This window comes from Ursus americanus, chromosome 10 (assembly GCF_024610735.1).
Source record: "Ursus americanus isolate L20-20 chromosome 10, mUrsAme1.1.p, whole genome shotgun sequence".
Lineage (NCBI taxonomy): Eukaryota > Metazoa > Chordata > Mammalia > Carnivora > Ursidae > Ursus > Ursus americanus.
In genome coordinates, this window is record NC_142136.1 from 72,520,171 (window position 1) to 72,540,778 (window position 20,608).

Genomic DNA, 20,608 nt, shown 5'->3' on the forward strand with positions numbered 1-20,608 from the left:
ATGGATCTAATATTTTCATCACAGTTGAGCAACTAACAATAACACTTTTTAATCTTGCTGAATTCGGGAACCACCTGTAATTCTTGAACATTCCCTAGGAATAATCCCATACCCCGAGTAGGTCATCCTTGCTGGGGCTGTTCTTATGGTGGCTGTCTCTGAGGGGCTAGATGATTTAGTACCCTGTCCACAGATAAACAGATGCCTGTAACTGGAGTGGTAACAAAATGGACTCCTAGGATTCTATAGCATAGATGAAGAGCATATTACCCCAGTGTTTGAATTAGATCCATTCTGAGACCCTTCTTCTTACTCATAGATTAAGTGTTCTGGTTTTATAGCAGGGAAAACTCAGGCTCCTATGTGCTAGAGTATCTGGGTTGGGGAAAGTGTCCGTAAACTATGATCAAAGCACCTGTGTCTGTAAATAAGCAAATGACCACACTAAATTCGCCTAATCCTGTCTTAAACTGCTACATGCTATTGGGATACATACTTCCAGTGATCTCAGCAATTTATGTGACATAAGCCTTGAACTATTAAACACTGTAGACACACCAAGCCAGTGGCCAGTATCAGGTGTCCTGGGAATCCAGGGAAATATTTCTGGTTTTTCTTAGTTTGTATGGATTTTTTAGATTCCACATTATAAGTGAAATTAAATGGTATTTATCTTTTTCTGTTGGACTTACCTTACTGAGCACAATACCTACTAGGTCCATTCATGTTGTCACAAAAGGCAAGATTTCATTCTTTTTTATGGCTAATATTCCATTACACACACACACACACACACACCACATCTTCTTTATCCATTCTATTGATGGACACTGAGGTTGCTTCCATATCTTGGCTATTGTCAGTAATGCTTCAGTGAACATAAAAGTGCATATATATCTTCTCAAGTTCGTGTTTTTGTTTTCTTTGTGTAAATACACAGTAGTGGAATTATAAGATTATTTGAATTTTTAATATTTTGAGGAACCTCCATACTCCATATTTTCCTCAGTGGCTGCACCAGTTTGTATTCCCAGCAAAGTGCATGAGGGTTCATTTTTCTCCACAGCCTCACCAACACCCAGTATTTCTTATCTTTTTGATTCTAGCCATTCTGACAAGTGTGAGATGATATCTCATTGTGGTTTTGATTTGCATTTCCCTGCCAATAGGTGATGTTTGGTGCAAATTAGGTGATTGGTGATGTTGAGAATCTTTTCATGTGTGTATCTTCTTTGGAAAAATATTCATGTCCTCTCCCCATTTTTTAAGGTTTTTATTTAAATTCCAGGTAGTTAACATACAGTGTAATATTAGTCTCAGGTGTACAATGGAGTGATTCAACACTTTCATACAATACTAGGTGTTCATCACAAGTGCATTCCCTAATCCCCATCACCTCTTAAACCCATCTCCCCCCTTAAATTGGATTATTTATGGTTTTTGGGTGCTCAGTTGAAGAGCTTCATTATATACCTTGAATATTAACCCCTTATCAAATATATCATTTTCAAATGTCTTCTCCCACTCAGTAGGTTGCCTTTTCATTTCATTGATGGTTTCCTTTGCTGTGTAAAAGATTTTTGTTTTGATGTAGTCCCCATAGTTTATTTTTGCTTTTGTTTTCCTTGCCTGAGGAGATATATCTAGAAAAGTGTTGCTAAGGTCAATGTCCAGGAGATTGCTGCTTTTTCTTTTCTTTTTTCAAGTTTTTATTTAAATTCAGGTTAGTTAACATACAGTGTAATGTTAGTTTCAGGTGTGAATTTAGTGATTCATCGCCTACACCACCGTGTGTTTATCACAGGGGCCCTGGGTTTCAGGTCTCACATTTAGGTCATTAATTCATTTTGAGTTGAATTTTCTGTATTATGTAAGAAAGTAGTCTAGTTTCATTCTTTAGCATGTAGCTTTCCAATTTTCCCAACACCTTTTTTGAAGAGACTGCCTTTTTCCCCATTGTGTATTCTTGCCTCCTTTTCTATAGATTAATTGACCATATAAGTGTGGGATATTTCTCAGCTCTCTATTCTTTTTTTTTTTTTATTAACGTACAATGTATTATTTGTTTCAGGGGTACAGGTCTGTGATTCATCAGTCTTACACAACACACAGAGCTCACCACAACACATATCCTCCCCAATGTCCATCACACTACCGCATCCCCCGACCCCCCTCCCCTCCAGCAACCCTCAGTTTGTTTCCTGAGATTAAGAGTCTCTTATGCTTTGTCTCCCTCTCTGGTTTTGTCTTGTTTCATTTTTTCCTCTCTTCCCCTATGATCTTCTGCCTTGTATCTTAAATTCCACACATCAGTGAGATCCTATGAAAATTGTCCTTCTCTGATTGACTTATTTTGCTTAGCATAATACCCTCTAGTTCCATCCACATCATTGCAAATGGCAAGATTTCATTTTTTGATGGCTGCATAATATTCTAGTGTGTGTGTGTGTGTGTGTGTGTGTGTGTGTGTGTGTGTATACACACACATCTTCTTTATCCATTCATCTGCTGATGGACATCTGGGCTCTTTCCATAGTTTGGCTATTGTGGACATTGCTGCTGTAAACATTGGAGTGCAGGTGCCCCTTTGGATCACTACATTTGTATCTTTGGTGTAAGTATCCAGTATTGCAATTGTTGTGTCATAGGGTAGCTCTATTTCAACTTTTTAGGAAACTTCATACTCTTTTGCAGAGTGGCTGCACCAGCTTGCATTCCCACCAACAGTGTAGGAGGGTTCCCTTTCTCCGCATCCTCACTAACATCTGTCGTTTCCTGACTTATTAATTTTAGTGATTCTGATGGGTGTGAGGTGGTATCTCATTGTGGTTTTGATTTGTATTTCCCTGATGCTGAGTGATGTTGAGCACTTTTTCATGTGTCTGTTGGCCATTTGGATGTCTTCTTTAGAGAAATGTCTGTTCATGTCTTCTGCCCATTTCTTTATTGATTATTTGTTCTTTGGGTGTTGAGTTTGATTAGTTCTTTATAGATTTTGGATACTAGCCCTTTATCTGATATGTCATTTGCAAATATCTTCTCCCATTCTATTAATCGTCTTTTGGTTTTGTTGACTGTTTCCTTTGCTGTGCAAAAGCTTTTTTATCTTGATGAAGTCCCAATAGTTCATTATTGCTTTTGTTTCACTTGCCTTTGGAGACTTGTCTAGCAAGAAGTTGCTGCAGCTGAGGTAAAAAAAAGGTTGCTGCTTGTGTTCTTCTCTAGGATTTTTGATGGATTCCTGTCTCACATTTAGGTCTTTCATACATTTTGAGTCTATTTTTGTGTATAGTGTAAGGAGATGATCCAATTTCATTCTTCTGCATGTGGCAGTCCAATTTTCCCAACACCCTTTGTTGAAGAGACTGTCTTTTTTCCATTGGATATTCTTTCCTGCCTTGTCAAAGATTAGTTGACCATAGAGTTGAGGGTTCATTTCTGAGTTCTCTATTCTGTTCCATTGATCTAAGTGCCTGTTTTTGTGCCTGTACCATATTGTCTTGATGATTACAGCTTTGTAATAGAGCTTGAGTCCGGAATTGTGATGCCACCAGCTTTGGTTTTCTTTTTCAACATTCCTTTGGCTATTAGGGCTCTTTTCTGGTTCCATACAAATTTTAGGATTATTTGTTCCGGGTCTGTGAAAAAAGTTGGTGGTATTTTAACAGCTCTCTATTCCGTTCCATTGATCTATGTATCTATTTTTGTGCCAGTACGATACTGTTTTGATTATTATAACTTTGTAGTATATCTTGAAATCTGGGATTGTGATACCTCTGGCATTGTTCTTCTTTCTCAAGATCACTTTGGCTACTTGGGATCTTTTGTGGTTCCATACTAATTTTATGATTATCCTATTTCTATGAAAAGTATTGATATTTTGGCATGGATTGCATTGAGCCTATAGATTACTTGGGGTAGTATGGACATTTTAACAATATCAATTTTTCCAATCCATGAGTATGGAATGTTTTTCCATTTCTTTGTGTCTTCCTCAATTTCTTTCATGAGTACAGATCCTTTGCCTCTTTGCTTAGGTTTATTCCTAGGTATACTATGGTTTTTGGTGCAGTTGTAAATGGGATCAACTCCTTAATTTCTCTTTCTTCTGTTTCATTGTTGGTGTATAGAAATGCAACTGATTTCTGTGCATTGATTTTATATCCTGCCACTTTGCTGAATTCCTATATGAGTTCTAGCAATTTTGGGGTGGAATCTTTTGGGTTTTCCACATAAAGTACCATGTCATTTGTGAAGAGTGAGAGTTTGACTTCTTCCTTGCTGATTTGGATGCCTTTTCTTTCTTTTTATTCTCTGATTGCTGAGGCCAGGACTTCTAGTACTATGTTGAACAATAGTGGTGAGAGTGGGCATCCCTGTTGTGTTCCTGACCTTAGGGGAAAAGCTCTCAGTTTTTCCCCATTGAAAATGATATTCACTGTGGGCTTTTTGTATATGGCTTTTGCTATATTGAGGTATGTTCCCTCTATCCCTATACTGTGAAGAGTTTTAATCAAGAAAGGATGCTGTACTTTGTCGAATGCTTTTTCTGGATCTATTGAGAGGATTGTATGGTTCTTGTCCTTTCTTTTATTAATGTAGTGCATCATATTGATTGATTTGCAGATGTTGAACCATCCTTGCAGCCCAGGAATAAATCCCATTTGGTCATGGTGAATAATCTTTTAATGTGCTGTTGGATCCTATTGGCTAGTATCTTGGTGAGAATTTTCGCACCCGTGTTTATCAGAGATATTGGTCTGTAATTCTCCTATTTTGTGGGGTCTTTGTCTGGTTTTGGGATCAAGGTAATGCTGGCCTCATAGAAAGAGTTTGGAAGTTTTCCTTCCATTTCTATTTTTTGAAAGACCTTCAGAAGAATAGGTATTAATTATTCCTTAAATGTTTGGTAGAATTCACCTGGCAAGCCATCTGGCCCTGGACGCTTGTTTGTTGGGAGATTTTTGATTACTGCTTCAATTTCCTTGCTGGTTACAGGTCTATTCAAGTTTTCTATTTCTTCCTGTTTCAGTTTTGGTAATTTAAATGTTTCTAGGAATGCATCCATTTCTTCCAGATTGCCTAATTTGTTGGCATATAATTGCTCATAATATGTTCTTATAATTATTTGTATTTCTTTGGTGTTGGTTGTGATCTCTCCTCTTTTATTCATGATTTTATTTATTTGGGCCCTTTCTTTTTTCTTTTTGATAAGTCTGGCCAGCGGTTTATCAATCTTATTAAATCTTTCAAAGAACCAGCTCCTAGTTGCATTGATCTGTTCTACTGTTCTTTTGGTTTCTATTTCATTGATTTCTGCTCTAATCTTCTGATTATCTGACTATCTTCTATCTGATTATCTTCTATCTATCTATCTATCCATCCATCTAGCTAATTATCTTCTGATAATCTGCTCCAATATACCTTCTTTTATTATTTCTCTTCTCCTGCTGGATTTAGGCTCTTTTGCTGTTCTTTTTCCAACTCCTTTAGCTGTAGGGTTAGGTTGTGTATTTGAGATGTTTCTTGTTTCTTGAGAAAGGCCCATTCTGCTATATACTTCCCTCTTAGAACCACCTTTACTGCATCCCAATGGTTCTGAACAGTTTTCATTTTCATTTGTTTCCATGAATTTTTAAAATTCTTTTTAAATTTCCTGGTTAACCTATTCATTCTTTAGTAGGATGCTCTTTAGCCTCCATGTATTTGAGTTTTTTCCAAATAACCTCTTTTGATTGAGTTCAAGTTTCAAAGCATTGTGGTCTGAAAATATGTAGGGAATGATCCTAATCTTTTTGTACTTGTTGAGACCTGATTTGTGACCCAGTATGTGATCTATTTTGGAGAATGTTCCATGTGCACTTGAAAAGAATGTATATTCTGTTGCTTTAGAATGGAATGCTCTGAATATATCTGTGAAGTCCATCTGGTCCAATGTGTCATTCAAAGCCCTTGTTTCTTTGTTGATCTTCTGCTTAGATGATCTGTCCATTGCAGTGAGTGGAGTGTTAAAGTCCCTTATTATTATTATTTATGTGTTTCTTTAATTTTGTTATTGATTGGTTTATATAATTGGCTGCTCCAATGTTGGGGGCATAAATATTTACAATTGTTATATCTTGTTGGATAGACACTTTAATTATGATAGAGTGTCCTTCCTTATCTTTTATTATTGTCTTTGGTTTAAAATCTAATTTGTCTGATATAAGGATTGCTGCCCCAGCTTTCATTTGATATCCATTAGCATGATAAATGGTTTTCCACCCCCTCACTTTCAATCTGGAGGTGTCTTTGGGTCTAAAATGGGTTTCTTGTAGACAGCATATGGATGGGTCTTGTGTTTTTTTTTTTAATCCAACCTGATATCTCCTTTTGATTGGAGCATTTACTCCATTTACATTCAGAGTAATTATTGAAGATACGAATTTAGTGCCATTGTATTACCTGTAAATGTATACCTTGTTTCTGTATATTGTCTCTGTTCCTTTCTGGTCTATGTTACTCTTGGGCTCTCTCTTCACTTAAAGGATCCCCTTTAATATTTCTTGGAGGGCTGGTTTAGTGATCACGAATTCTTTTAGGTTCTGTTTGTCCTGGAAGCTTTTTATCTCTCCTATTTTGAATGACATCCTTGGTGGATAAAGTATTTGTGGCTGCATATTTTTCTCACTTAACACCCTGAATATATCATGCCAGTCCTTTCTGGCCTTCCAGATCTCTGTGGATAGGTCTTCTGCCAGTCTGATGTTTCTACCCTTGTAGGTTATGGACCTCTTGTCCCAAGCTGCTTTTCTTTGTCTCTGAGATTTGCAAGTTTCACTATTATATGACCAGGTGTTAACCTATTTTTATTGATTTTGAAGGGAGTTCTCTGTGCCTCCTGGACTTCATTGCCTGAGAACTTCCCTAGATTAGGAAAGTTCTCCACTATAATTTGTTCCAGTGTACCTTCTGCACTCCCCCTCTCCTCTTCTGGGATCCCAATTACTCTAATATTGTTTCTCTTTATGGTATATCACTTATCTCTCAAATTCTCCCCTCATGATCCAGTAGTTGTTTATCTCTCTTTTTCTCAGCTTTTTATTCTTCATCATTTGTCTTCTATATCGCTAATTCTTTCTTCTGCCTCATTTATCCTAGCAGTTAGAGGCTGCACTTTTTTATTGCATCTCAATAGCCTTTTTTATTTCAACTTGATTAGATTTTACTTCTTTTATTTCTCCAGGAAGACATTCTCTAGTGTCTTCTATGCTTTTTTTTTTTTCAAGCCAAGCTAGTATCTTTGTAACTGTTATTCTGAACTCTAGTTCTGACATCTTATTTATATCCATACTGATTATGTCCCTGGCAGTCAGTACTGCCTCTTGCTCTTTTTTTCTTGTTCTCTTTTTTGAGGTGAGTTTTTCTGTCTTGTCATTCTTGTAGAAAGTGGTAGCTTTTTCTATTCGTGGAGTTTCAGGTAATCTTTTCTCAGATCTCTTAGTTAGTAGATGTTCGGAATGATTTGACAGCTATCTAGCTGAATTCCTGGGACCAGACACAACTAAGGTTTCCTACTCCTCTGCCATCCTGGACTATCTCCTCCATGAATTTTTTAATTTCCTATTTGATTTCTTCATTAACCCAATGGCTGTTTAGTAGCATATTGTTTGTTTGTGCTTTTTTTGTTTTTCTTTCTTCTTGTAATTGATGTCTATCTTCATTCATATTAGTTGTAGTCAAAAAAGATGCTTGGTATGATTTTAATCTTCTTAAATTTATTTAATCTTCTTTAATTTATTTAGGCTTGTTTTGTGGCCTAACACATGATGTGTCCTGGAGAATGTTCCATGTGCACTTGAAAAGTTGTTTTTGGATGGTATTTTCTGTATATGTCAAGCCCATCTGGTCTAATGTGTGGTTCAAAAACACTGTTTCCTTATTCATTTTCTGCCTGGATGATCTATTCATTGATGTGAGTGGGGTGTTGCAGTCTCCTATTTATCGTATTGCTGTCAAGTTTTCCCTTTGTGTCTGTTAATATTTGCTTTATTTAGGTGCTGCTATGTTGGGTACATAGATAACTACAATTATTATATCTTCTTGTTTTTTGATCCCTTTATCATTAGGTAGTGCCCTCTTTGCACTTGCTACAGTCTTTGATTTCAAGTCTATCTTGTCTGATATAAGTATTGCCCCCTGGCTTTTTTTTTTTTCTCACTTCCATTTGCATGACATATTTTTTTTCCATCCTTCATTTTCTGTCTGTATGTGCCTTTAGATCTGAAATGGGTCTCTTGCAGGCAGCATATAAATGAGTCTTCTTTGTTTTAACCATTTTGTCACCATATGTCTTTTTTTCAAGCATTTAGACTATTCACATTTAAAGTAATTATTGATAGATATTTACTTATTGCCATTTTGTTCATTGTTTTCTGGTTGTTCTTGTAGTTCTTTTCTATTCCCTTCATCTTCTCTTACTCTTTTGCCTTGTGAGTTGTGATCTTCTTTAGTGTTTTGCTTGTCTTTATTTCTCTTTATTTTTTGTGTATCTATTATAAGTTTTTAGTTTATGGTTATTATGAGGTTTTATATAACATCCTAAGTATATTGCAGACTATATTAAGTTGATGGTCTTTTAAGTTTGAACTCATTTTAAAAGTACCTCATTTTTTTTCTTCTCCTTCCACAATTTATGTATATGTTACTATATTTTATATCTTCTTATTTTGTGAATCCCCTTAACTAATTTTTTAGAATTGATTTTATTACTTTTGTCTTTTAACCTTCATACTTACAAGAGATTGCTCTATGACCTTTATTGTATGCTTGCTTTTACTTAGAACAGTTTTCCTTTCTTTTCTCTCTCTCTCTTTTTTTACTTCTAATTATGGCCTTTTGTTTTCCACTTAAAGAAATCTCTTTAATATTTCTTATAAGGCCAGTTTAGTGGTGGTGAGCTCCTTTAATTTTTGTTTGGGAAGTTCTTTATCTCTTACTGAATTCTGAGTGATAACTTTGCTGGATGGAGTATTCTTGGTTATGTGTTTTTTTTTCCTTTCAGCACTTTGAATATATCATAGTATTCCCTTCTGACCTGCAACATTCCTGCTGAAAAATCATTATCATTATTATGTGTTGTGGTGTGGATATTTTTTTGGAACTCTCTGTGCTTCCTGAATCTGGATGTCTGTTTCCTTTCCTCGATTAGGGAAGTTTTCAGTTATTATTTATTCAGATAAACTTATCTACCTCTTACTCTCTTTTCCCTCTGGGACCTCTGTAACGTGAATGTTTCTTCCCTTGATGTTATCCAAAAGATCCCTTAACCCATCCTCATTTTAAAATTCTTTTTTTTCTTTTTATAGTTTGGCTTGGGTGCTATTACCCTGTCCTCCAGATTGCTGATCCATTCTACTGCATCCTCTAATCTCCCTCAATTCCCTCTAGTGTATTTTTTTAATTTCAATTGTTGTATTTTTTTTTCTAGTTTTTCTTTTTTTTTTTTTTGTATTCTTCAACCCTGATTGGTTCTCTTTTATGTTTTCTATTTTTTTGTTGAAGGTCAGACTGAGTTTATCCACTCTTCTCTCTAGTCTGGTAAGCATCTTTATAACCATTACTTTTAAACTCTTTATCAGGTAGATAGGTTATTTATGTTTTGTTTAGTTCTCTCTCTCTCTTTTAGGTTTTTGTCTTTTTCTTTCATTTGGAGCATATTCTTCTTTTTTTTTAATGTTTTTTTATTATATTATGTTAGTCACCATACAGTACAGCCCTGGTTTCTGATGTAAAGTTCAATGATTCATTAGTTGCATATAACACCCAGTGCACCATGCAATACGTGCCCTCCTTATTACCCATCACCGGTCTATCCCATTCCCCCACCCCCTCCCCTCTGAGGCCCTCAGTTTGTTTCTCATAGGCCATAGTCTCTCATGTTTCATTCCCCCTTCTGATTACCCCCCCTTTCTTTATCCCTTTCTTCCCCTACCGATCTTCCTAGTTCTTATGTTCCATAGATGAGAGAAATTATATGATAATTGTCTTTCTCTGCTTGACTTATTTCACTTAGCATTATCTCCTCCAGTGCCGTCCATGTTGCAGCAAATGTTGAGAATTCGTTCTTTCTGATAGCTGAGTAATATTCCATTGTATATATGGACCACAACTTCTTAATCCAGTCATCTGTTGAAGGGCATCTCGGCTCCTTCCACAATTTAGCTATTGTGGACATTGCTGCTATGAACATTGGGGTGCATATGGCCCTTCTCTTCACTACGTCTGTGTCTTTGGGGTAAACACCCAGTAGTGCAATGGCTGGGTCATAGGGTAGCTCAATTTTTAACTTTTTAAGGGACCTCCACACTGTTTTCCAGAGTGGCTGTACCAACTTGCATTCCCACCAACAATGTAGGAGGGATCCCCTTTCTCCACATCCTCTCCAACAATTGTTGTTTCTTGCCTTGTCAATTTTTGCCATTCTAACTGGCGTAAGGTGGTATTTTAGTGTGGTTTTGATTTGAAATTCCCTGATGGCTAATGATTTTGAACATTTTTTCATGTGTCTGTTAGCCATTTGTATGTCTTCATTGAAAAAGTGTCTGTTCATATCTTCTGCCCATTTTATGATTTGTATTTGTTTCTCGTGTATTGAGTTTGAGAAGTTCTTTGTAGATCTTGGATACCAGTCTTTTATCTGTAGTGTCTTTTGCAAATATATTCTCCCATTCCGTGGGCTACCTCTTAGTTTTTTTGACTGTTTCCTTGGCTGCGCAGAAGCTTTTTATCTTGATGAAGTCCCACAAGTTCATTTTTTCTTTTGTTTCTCTTGCCTTTGGAGATGTGTCATGAAAAAGGTTACTTTGGCTGATGTCGTATAGGTTGCAGCCTATGTTCTCCTCTAGGATTTTGATGGATTCCTGTCTCTCATTGAGGTCTTTCATCCATTTGGAGTTTATTTTTGTGTATGGTGTGAGAGAGTGGTCAAGGAGCATATTCTTCTGGTCTTCTCATCTTACTTGGCTTTCTGTGTTTGTTTTTATAAATTATGCAGAACAGCTGCTTCTCCTAAGCTTAAAGGAATGGTCTTGTGTATGGTCGTCCCTTATATAGACTATGTGTGCCTGGTCACTTTGGCTGCCTGACTGGAACTATGCCTGGCATGGGATAGGATTTCCAAGGTATTCTCTGCTAGAGCCACCCTGGTGGGATGGCCTGAGCTGAACTAGGCATATAACAGGATGTTCCTAGGTCTCTCCATGCTGAGGGTTTCCTAGAAGGACAGCTGAAGTGAGTATAAGCTGGGTGTCCTTGGGTATTCCACACAGGGGGCACCCTGGCAGGTGGCTGGTACCAAGGCAGGCTCAAGCCATAGGTTCTAGGCTCTCTATGCAGGGTGGTTGGAGCTGAGGTGGGTATGGCCCAAGGGGTTCTCAGGGCACTCCGCTCATTGCATACTCTGGTGAGTGGTGCAGAGCCAAAGTGGTGTGGGCCAGGAGTGTTCTGTGGTGCTTTGCTTCTGTGTCACCTTGGTGAGATGGTTGGGGTTGTAGTGAGTGCTGACCTGGGTTGTCCCAGTGTGTGCCATGCTGGGGCCACCTTGGTGGGACAGCTGGGCTGATGTGGACTAGGGGCCTAGAGCTCACTGAGGTGGTAGACTGGCTAGGGCACACAAAGTATGCTCTCATCTACACTATCAAGGCAGAAAAGGAACATAAACTGTGACACTCAGCAGCCCCTCCAACCTAGAGTTTTCTAGCAGCTCCCCACACTATTTGTCAGAGTTTTAGGGCTGGCTCTTTTATATTCTAGTTGTTCCTTTAAACTGGGTTTTGTTTTGTTTTGTTTTGTTTTGTTTTTTTTCTGGGTATCTGGGGATGGTATGGGCTAGGGGCCTGGGCCTTGCTGATGCAGTAGGCTGGCTGTGGCACCTAGACCATGTTCCTGTCGGTAACTATCAAAGTAGAGGGAGAACACAAACCGTGGTACTCTTAAGCCCTCTAACCTGGAGAGAGTTCTAGGGGCTCCTCTGCTGTATGGAAGGGTTCTGGGGCTGGTTCCTTTATATTTTAGTTACCCTTTTAGACTGTGGCTTTTTTTTCTGTGTGCCAGGGCAGATGAATCTACTCATGGTCCTTAAGTACTACTGTTGCTCTCCACAGCAGTTTGCAGTGTCAGGAGTGGGGATTCTTTTTCTTACTGTGTCTCCATCTATCTTTTGTGGTGCAGAAGCTATTCAGTCAACACTGAGATGGAATTCCTATGTAAATAGGTGTAAATTTGGTGTGTCTGTGAAGGAGGTAAGTTGAGGGTCTTCCTATGTCACCATCTTGGATCAGACCTTCCAAGTTTTCTTTTCTTCCTTCCACCCGCCCCTAAAGTGCCACACCAAGACCGACACTAATGCAGGAGATTGATTTGATTCATGCTCAGGCCCCCATTAAAAGGCTATTTCACATCAATGATAATATTTTAAGCCCCATTGGGGTTTTCCCCCTCCATTTTACTTTGACCCAAGAGCAGCTTTGACTGCAGAGAGGGAGAAGGTATTCTGCCATGATGTGTGCCCTTTTAGGCTTTTGCAGAATGAATCTTATCACCAGAACTTAAGTGGAAATTTTCCCATTTCTGTCCCATCTGCCTCCAGCATATCATATGTATTCTGCAGCCGTGGTCAAACAAATGTCTTTTACTTGCTCTTTCTGGGTAATACACAACTTTCTCTTCTCAGAGTATATAATATTCTACTCATAACCTGGATCATCTTATTCTCTGAAATGTAAATTATTCACTTTCTTCTCCCCAAATTTCTTAGTCTTTTAAAGTCATTCCAAGAAATGGAACTCTGACTTTAAACCACTGCAAAGCTAAACACTGAGGCAATAGGAATGTTGTCTATAGTGACTCAAGTTTAATATCAAGTTCTGGGTAAAAACGGACAAACAAAAACCTTTCTTTAATTCACTTATTTTTTGTTTAGCTCTGCCTTTTATGATTGAGCATCTTCTTCCCCATCCTGCTGTCTCATGATCCAAAATCTTAAATGCTCTTTTTTTTGAAAATTTGAAATTTTTCATATGTACCAATTTGTGCCATTTGAAGTGAATATTTAGTTCCAGGAGTCATTAAATTACTGAATTACTTCATTTTGTGGAATAACTCTCCTGAATAGCCATTCATTCAAAAAAATGTTCATTGAGCAAATACCATATTCTGGGCATGTTTCTGGGTGGTTAGGATTCATCAATAAAGTAAACAATGAGACCTACTGCCACAGAGCTTCCATTGTAGGAAACAAAAATATACAGTAATGCCTGTCATTTGTTAGAAGGTAATAACTGCTATGAAAGTAGGTGTGTATATGAGGGTAAGGAGTCTCACCAATGCTACAGAGGCTGCATGTAACCTTCATTTTTAATTTTAACTTTTTATTTATTATACGAAGTGGGTAACTGATTCCTGTAAGACTGTTACTTACACCTGATCACACATTAAAAAAGATGAGTGATTTAGCCTGAGTTCTTGTTTCTAATAGGATGTTCCTTTCATTAAATAATTCTGTCCCATTACTATGATTAAAGTCCTAGATGTGTATCAGCTTTAAAAAAAATAAAAGCCTTGTGCATTCCAATTGAAAATCCAAGCAGCATTTCCTGGGCAAAAAATATGATGTTAAAAAAATTTTTTTAGTGATAAGAGAAATTAATTTTATAAAGCTTTAAAATTTTTTCTTTATAGAGAACTGCCATGTCAGGTTGTCTGCGAAATTGGTTTCATTCTGTTTCCTTCTGTGTTATATTTTCTAGAGTGGGAACTTAGGTGTGAAATGCTGAGAAAATGACCTTTTGTGGGTTTTGTCACTAAATGGTAGGTTTGTTTGAACTTGCACTGACTGTTGTCTCCTTCTTTTAGTTTAGCTACTTGGAGAAGCTTCTGTTGGTACATGGAGCTTGGAATCATTTTCGAGTGACGAAATGCATATTGTATTGTTTCTACAAAAATGTAGTGTTATACATTATTGAGGTAAGAAAAGAGATAAACTTTCTTTCATGGAAAAGTTAGATCTTTCTTTGATATCAGGCTTGGTAGTTTAGGGTTGTTCCCCCCCCCCCATATTTGTATCACTTAAATTATTACCATTACATAATTTTGCTTTAGGTTTTCACTCAAAATTATTCAGTAAGTTTGAATCTTCTAACAACCATCCTGACTTAAAAAATACCTGTGTAAGCCTCTAATTTGGCTATGGAAATATATTTTTAGATATTTTATTTTGAAATAATTATATATTCACAGGAAGTTACAAAAAATATTTTTAGGAGGTCCTGTGAAACATTCACCCAATTTCCCCCCAAAGAACACCTTGAATAACTCCAGGACAAACCCAACAGAACATATTCATATTTCACCAGCTTTACACATACTTGTGTGATTCTTTGTACCTTTATCCATGTGTAGATTGATATAAACACCACATAAATCAAGGCAGAAACCTGTTTCCCTCTCCAACCCTCCCCCAATGATACAGACCTGTACCATCACCACAAGGATCCCCTTCATACTACCCCTTTGTATCCACTGCCATCCCTAACCCCTGACAGTGACTCATCTGTTCCCTATCCTTATAATTTTGTTCTTTCAAGAATTTTATAAAAGCAGAATCATGTAGTATATAACCTTTTGAGATTGGATTTTTTTCAATCAGTATAATTCCCTTGGATTGATACAAGTTGTTTCCTGTATCATTTGTTCCCTTAACATAATTTTTTGTCCACCTGCTGAAGAGCATTTGTGTGTAGATTTTGTGCAAGCACAAGTTTTCATTTATTTAGGACAAATGTCCAAGAGTACAATTGCTGGATCATATGGTAAGTGCATGTTTAATTTTAAAAGAAACTCCCAACTATTTTCCAGAGTGACTTTACCATTTTCAGTTCCCACCAGCAAAGCATTTGTTATCTTGTTTCTCTGGATCTTTATCAGCACTTGATGTTATCATTATTTTTTAGCCATTCTCATAGATGGGTAGTGATATGTCATTGTAGTTTTAAATTGCATTTCCATAGGAGCTAATGATTTTGAACATCTTCTCATGTACTTTTTTGCTCTTTTCATATCTTCTTCAGTGAAATGTGTCTTCATATTTTTTGTCCATTTTCTAACTGAATTGTTTTTTCACTCTTAAGTTTTGAGAATTCACATATTTTAGATGTTAGTCCTCTGGCAGATAAGTAGTTTGCAAATATTTTCTTCCAGTCTGTATCATGTTGTTTTGTCATCTTAATAGAGTCAGAGTACAAAAGTTTTTAATTTTGTTGTGGTCCAATTTATATATTTTCCTTTTATGGATCTTGCTTTTGGTTCTATGTCAAAAAACTCTTTGTCTAGCTCTAGATTCCAAAGATTTTCCTCTATGTAGTTTTCTAAAAGTGTTTTAAACTTACTGTCATGATTCATTTTCAGTTAATTTTTGTATACAGTGGAGGGTTTAGATTGTCTGGTTATTTTGCCCATGGAGATCCAATTACTTCAGTACTATTTGATGAAAAGGTTATCCTTCCATTAAATTGATTTTGCACCTTTGTCAAAAATCAGCTGGGCAAATAATGAAGAAATAGAAAATATGAACAGACTGTAAGTAGTAAGGAGATGAGATCAGTAATCAAACACCTCTCTGAAAAATTATACCGATCATTCAAAGAAGAATTAACACGTCTTCCTCAAACTCTTCCAAAAAGTTACAGAGAAAGTAACACATACAAACTCGTGTCAAAGAGGGATATCCTCTAAATCCATCCATGTTGTTGCAAATGGTGGGATCTGATACCTTTTTACAGTTGAGCGATATTTCATTGGAAATTATATATGCCACCCCTTCTTTATCCATTCATCTGTTGATGAACACTTAGGTTGCTTCCACATTTTTGTTATTGTAAATAATGCTGCAATAAACATAGAGGGTTGTAAATCTTTGAATTAGGAGTTCTCCTTTCTTTGGCTGGGCCAGTAGCAAATGTTATCAATTGCAGATGCTACAATTTGCTGAAGCCATAGACAAAATCATTCTGAAGGTTTACAACTCAATATCATTCTTTACTGAAGCAATGCGTTATTGGACAATTAGATCTAAATATTTCATTGAAATTATCTTTTGATAGAGAAAGAACAGTAACAAAGAATGAAATAAAAATTCTAAAATAAATGTACTAGCTTTCTGGTAGGCTCAAATACTCAAGATTGATTTTAAGTACTTCGGTGAATGGAAACATTTAGGTCAATATTGATATAAAACTTCTTGAAATTTCTTCTCTTTCAGCTTTGGTTCGGCTTTGTTAATGGATTTTCTGGGCAGATTATATTTGAACATTGGTGCATCAGCTTGTACAATGTGGTAAGCATTCTCCATCTCTATCTGATAGCATGCTGTTTATGTCTGGGAAGTGTGTCTAAGTTAATCTTCTGCACATAGCAGGCAGCACAAATACATCTTTAGAGCCTTTGTTGCTGCAACACATCTTGCAGAAGCCCATACTCTCCACACATTATTTCAATCATAAGAGATCATTCTACAGCAACTACATTAAATTTCTATGCAATGCATTTTGATAATACATCCAAAACCTCCTTACTATATGCCTGTACAACATTTTTAGGCTTTTAAGCCAAGTAATTATTATTGAATTCTACCTCTACCCATTCCATTTAGTACATATAATTAATATTTATTTATATCTGTATATGTGGGTGTGTGTTTATGGTGTAATTTCCCTGGCCTTTTAAACCTCCTGGTAGAAAATTTGTCCTTTTGTAAATATTTCACCCTGTGTTTGTAGGAAATGATGAATTTTGATATGAAGTCCTATAATAAATAATAAAGATAATAAATAATTGGGAATTTTCTGAAACTAACAATCCCATACCATTTCTTAAGTCATTTTAAATTCAGAAATAAATAGTATGATTAAATGGTCTTTTAATTCACCTTTAAATTTTTGTTTTATTTTTCTTCTTTATTGTTCCACTTTAAAGATTAGAGGTTATTGAAACCTAGCATAGAAATTAGGCTCCCAGTGAGTATATTATGACCTTTCTTCTGTACTACATTATCATAGCATATTACAATCTGGATACTCTGTGCTTTAATCCCTGAAATTCTGTCTTCTAGGAGCTTGAATTCTGAAACAGCACAGACAGAAGTCACTGAGTGTCCAATAGTACAAAAATGTCTAGGACTATGAATAGTTACAGTTGTGCACATGTCAATTCTAGACATACTTGGCTAGAACACTACATCAGTGAACCTCAAGTCATACACATATTTGTCTCTACCAGGCTTTTGGTCACAGATGACAATACTCAATTCTTTTTTTTTTTTTTTCAGTTTCATTACAGACTGGGGTGGCAGAGTCTTTGTGTGAGAAAATTCACTATGAATACATAGGCCACAGATATTATGGACATTTTAGGATAGTATATGATGACTTATTAATATCCATCGACTTATTAAATCTTATCATTACATATATATTTTACAGATGGGAAAAGGATGAAGCCTAGGACATTTCAATAGTTACTGGCAATAAGAGAGCTAGATTGCTTATTTAATAACTAAATTTAAATAGGTTGTCATAGTGTTTCTAGAGGTCATATATTATTTCTGCTTCTGCCCACGTATGACTAATTGCTATAGGAATTGCCCTCCTACCAGAAATAAACTACAGTGTCAGCCAAAATATATAAAACAATGGTTTTCAAACATTAAACAAAGGCTCCTCATGACTGTGATCCTTGAGAGAAGGACTATATCCAAGCCACAGTGCAGGAAGATGGACCCAAAAGAAAGCCTGGTGTCTTAATGAATTGAAGACATAGAGGTTGGAGCTCAGTGGGCCCAGGTAGCTAGAATGTCAAAAGAGAAAACTGTACCAAGAGAGATAGACAAGAGTGACTCTGAAGATCTGTAGAGCATCCCCTTGAGCCTTTGGTTCTGGTTTGTGTATGTGTAAGAAAAATCTATCCAGAGCTAGGGAAAGAACAACCAGAAAGCAGTAGGATGAATTCTTGGAGCTAATTCAGGGCTAAGAATAACTAGTTACACATGATATTGGGAAAACTTAAGTTACACTTCAAAAAAAAACACAAAAACAAAAAAAAAAAACAAAAACAAAAACCCACTATTCTGGGTCCTTCATAACAAAATTTAAAAGTAATCTTAAAAAAAACCATCAAACTAATTCTCAAGTTACTTACCTGCAAATCAAACAGGCAAACAATATTTAAAGGGCCAACATGTCCTTCAAGAGATGAATGGATAAAAAAAGATGTGGTTCATATATACAATGGAATATTACTCAGCCATCAAAAAGGATGAATACCCACCATTTGCATTGACATGGATGGGACTGGAGGGGATTATGCTAAGTGAAATAAGTCAAGCAGAGAAAGACAATTATCATATGGTTTCACTCATATGTGGAATATAAGGAATAGCGCAAAGGACCCCAGGGGAAAGGAGGGAAAATTGAATGGGAAGAAATCAGAGAGGGGGGCAAACTGTGAGAGACTCTGGACTCTGGGAAACAAACTGAGGGTTATAGAAGGGAGGGGGTGGGGGTAACAGGGTGATAGGTATTAAAGAGGGCACATGTGGTGATGAACACTGGGTGTTATACAAAACTAATTAATGAATCATTGAACACTACACCAAAAACTATATGTTGGCTAATTGAACATCATAAATAAATAAATAAATAAATAAATAAATAAATAAATAAATAAATAAAAATCTTAAAAAAAGAAATAGAGGCAAAGGGGGCTCCAAAGCCACAGAAAATATCAAATGCATACAAATAAACTAAAAATAATTGAAAAGAAGAACAAAATTAAGTACTCAAGAACACAAAATTCAAAGTTGTGCCTCTAATAAAATATCTCAGTCATGCAAAGAAATAGGGAAATAAGATCCATAGTGTGAAAAATAAGTCAATGAGAGCAGATATAAAAATTATAAAGATGTTGGAATTAGTAGATAAGGACTTAACACAGATATTTTAAATCTTATGAACATGTGCAATAATATAGAGGAAGAAATGAACATAATGAGAAAAACAGAAGATATAGAAAAGAACCAAATAGAACCTTGTGATGAAAAATACAAGTAGGAAATGGACATTTTTCTGGGTGGGATTAAGAGCAAATTAGAAACTTCAGAAATAGGATAGGTAAATATGAAGACATAGCAATTACAGAAGCACAGAGAGAAAAGTCAGAAAAACACACAAATGTTCTTCATAACCAAATTGTTGAAAACCAGTGACCAAGAGAATAATCTTTAAATCAACCAGATAAATATTACATATAGAAAATAAATGTAGGAATAAGAACACATTTCTCATTGAAAACCATGCAGGGCCAAAGACAATGGACTATCTTTAAAGATCTGAAAGAGAGGTTGGGAGAAAAGATGGTGGAGGAGTAGGGGACCCCTTTTTTCATCTGGTCCCTTGAGTTGAGCTGGGTATCTGCCAGACCATCCTGAACACTCATGAAATCAGCCTGAGACGTAAGAAGATACATCTGAATCTCTACAAACAGAACATTTCTGGTGCTTGGTCTCTAGGTATGAAGCAGGGAGCTGAAAGTCTGTGCCTAGATATCGGAAGATAAACAGAAAGGGGAGGGAGCCACCGCGCTTGGGTACTGGGAAGCAGTAGCCACCTGCACTGGGGAGCGGGCCAGACTCGCGGACCGGCACCTGTGACAAAGCAGACTGAGACCGGGAGCCCGGAAATGCGTGTGCAACCAGACTGAGAACTGGAGCTCTGGAGTGCTCACTGGAACTGGACTGATACTGGGAGCTTGGGAGCGCACGCATCCAAACTGAAAACCGGAGCTCGGGAGAGCAGACTCGAACTAGACTGAAACTAAGAGCTAGGGACTGCGCGCGTGTGTGACCAGACTGAAAACTGGTGCTCCGAAGCGCGCATGAACCACACTGAAAAAGGGAGCTTGGGAGCATGCGTGGGAACTGGGGGCAGCTGGTGGTGTTAGAAACACAAAGGACAGAGACGTGCCGGCCCTGGAAGTGAGGACTGGGAGCGCGGCTGTGGGGTGCATAACCCGGGATGCTGCAGGGTTTTTAGCAGCACCAACAGAAACAGTGTTAAAGAGGCCAAGAGAGCTCAGTGGAGAGTGGACTGTGATCTCTCTGTTCTGTGACAGAGGCTAGGATACAGCCAGTGCTGCTCTGACTCTCAGAAGAGTCACAGAAAACCACCAGGGAAAGCCACCAGAGAACAAAAGCCCAGAAATACCCGCTCATTGTGCCCATCCCTGTCCCCCCTTGCAGGCGACAGGGTGACTCTACCCAAACAGGGTTGCCTGAGTATCAGTGCGGCAGGCCCCTCCCCAAGAAGGCAGGATGAAAAATCAAGAAACCCACATCCCTAGGGTCCCTATAAAACAAGTGCACACTGCCAAGGTCCTGGTCAATAATTTGGGCTCTGTGCATCCCTGCAACCTCTCCTCATCAGAATGACATGGAGGAGAAACCCTCAGCAAAGAAAGGAGACAGAGACTGTGGCCTCTGCCACAGAACTGATGGACATGGATATAACCAAATTATCAG

General features: G+C 37.2%; 1 protein-coding gene across 1 annotated transcript in view; it reads left to right on the forward strand.

The window, feature by feature from the left end:
• Positions 1 to 20,608, forward strand: part of LOC123791812 (phospholipid-transporting ATPase IB-like) — a 189,411-nt gene that overhangs the window by 114,124 nt on the left and 54,679 nt on the right. The window contains exons 27-28 of the mRNA XM_087864917.1: positions 13,894 to 14,004; positions 16,298 to 16,372. Of these exons, the coding sequence (XP_087721043.1) occupies positions 13,894 to 14,004; positions 16,298 to 16,372 (186 nt within the window). The remainder of the gene's footprint in view (positions 1 to 13,893; positions 14,005 to 16,297; positions 16,373 to 20,608) is intronic.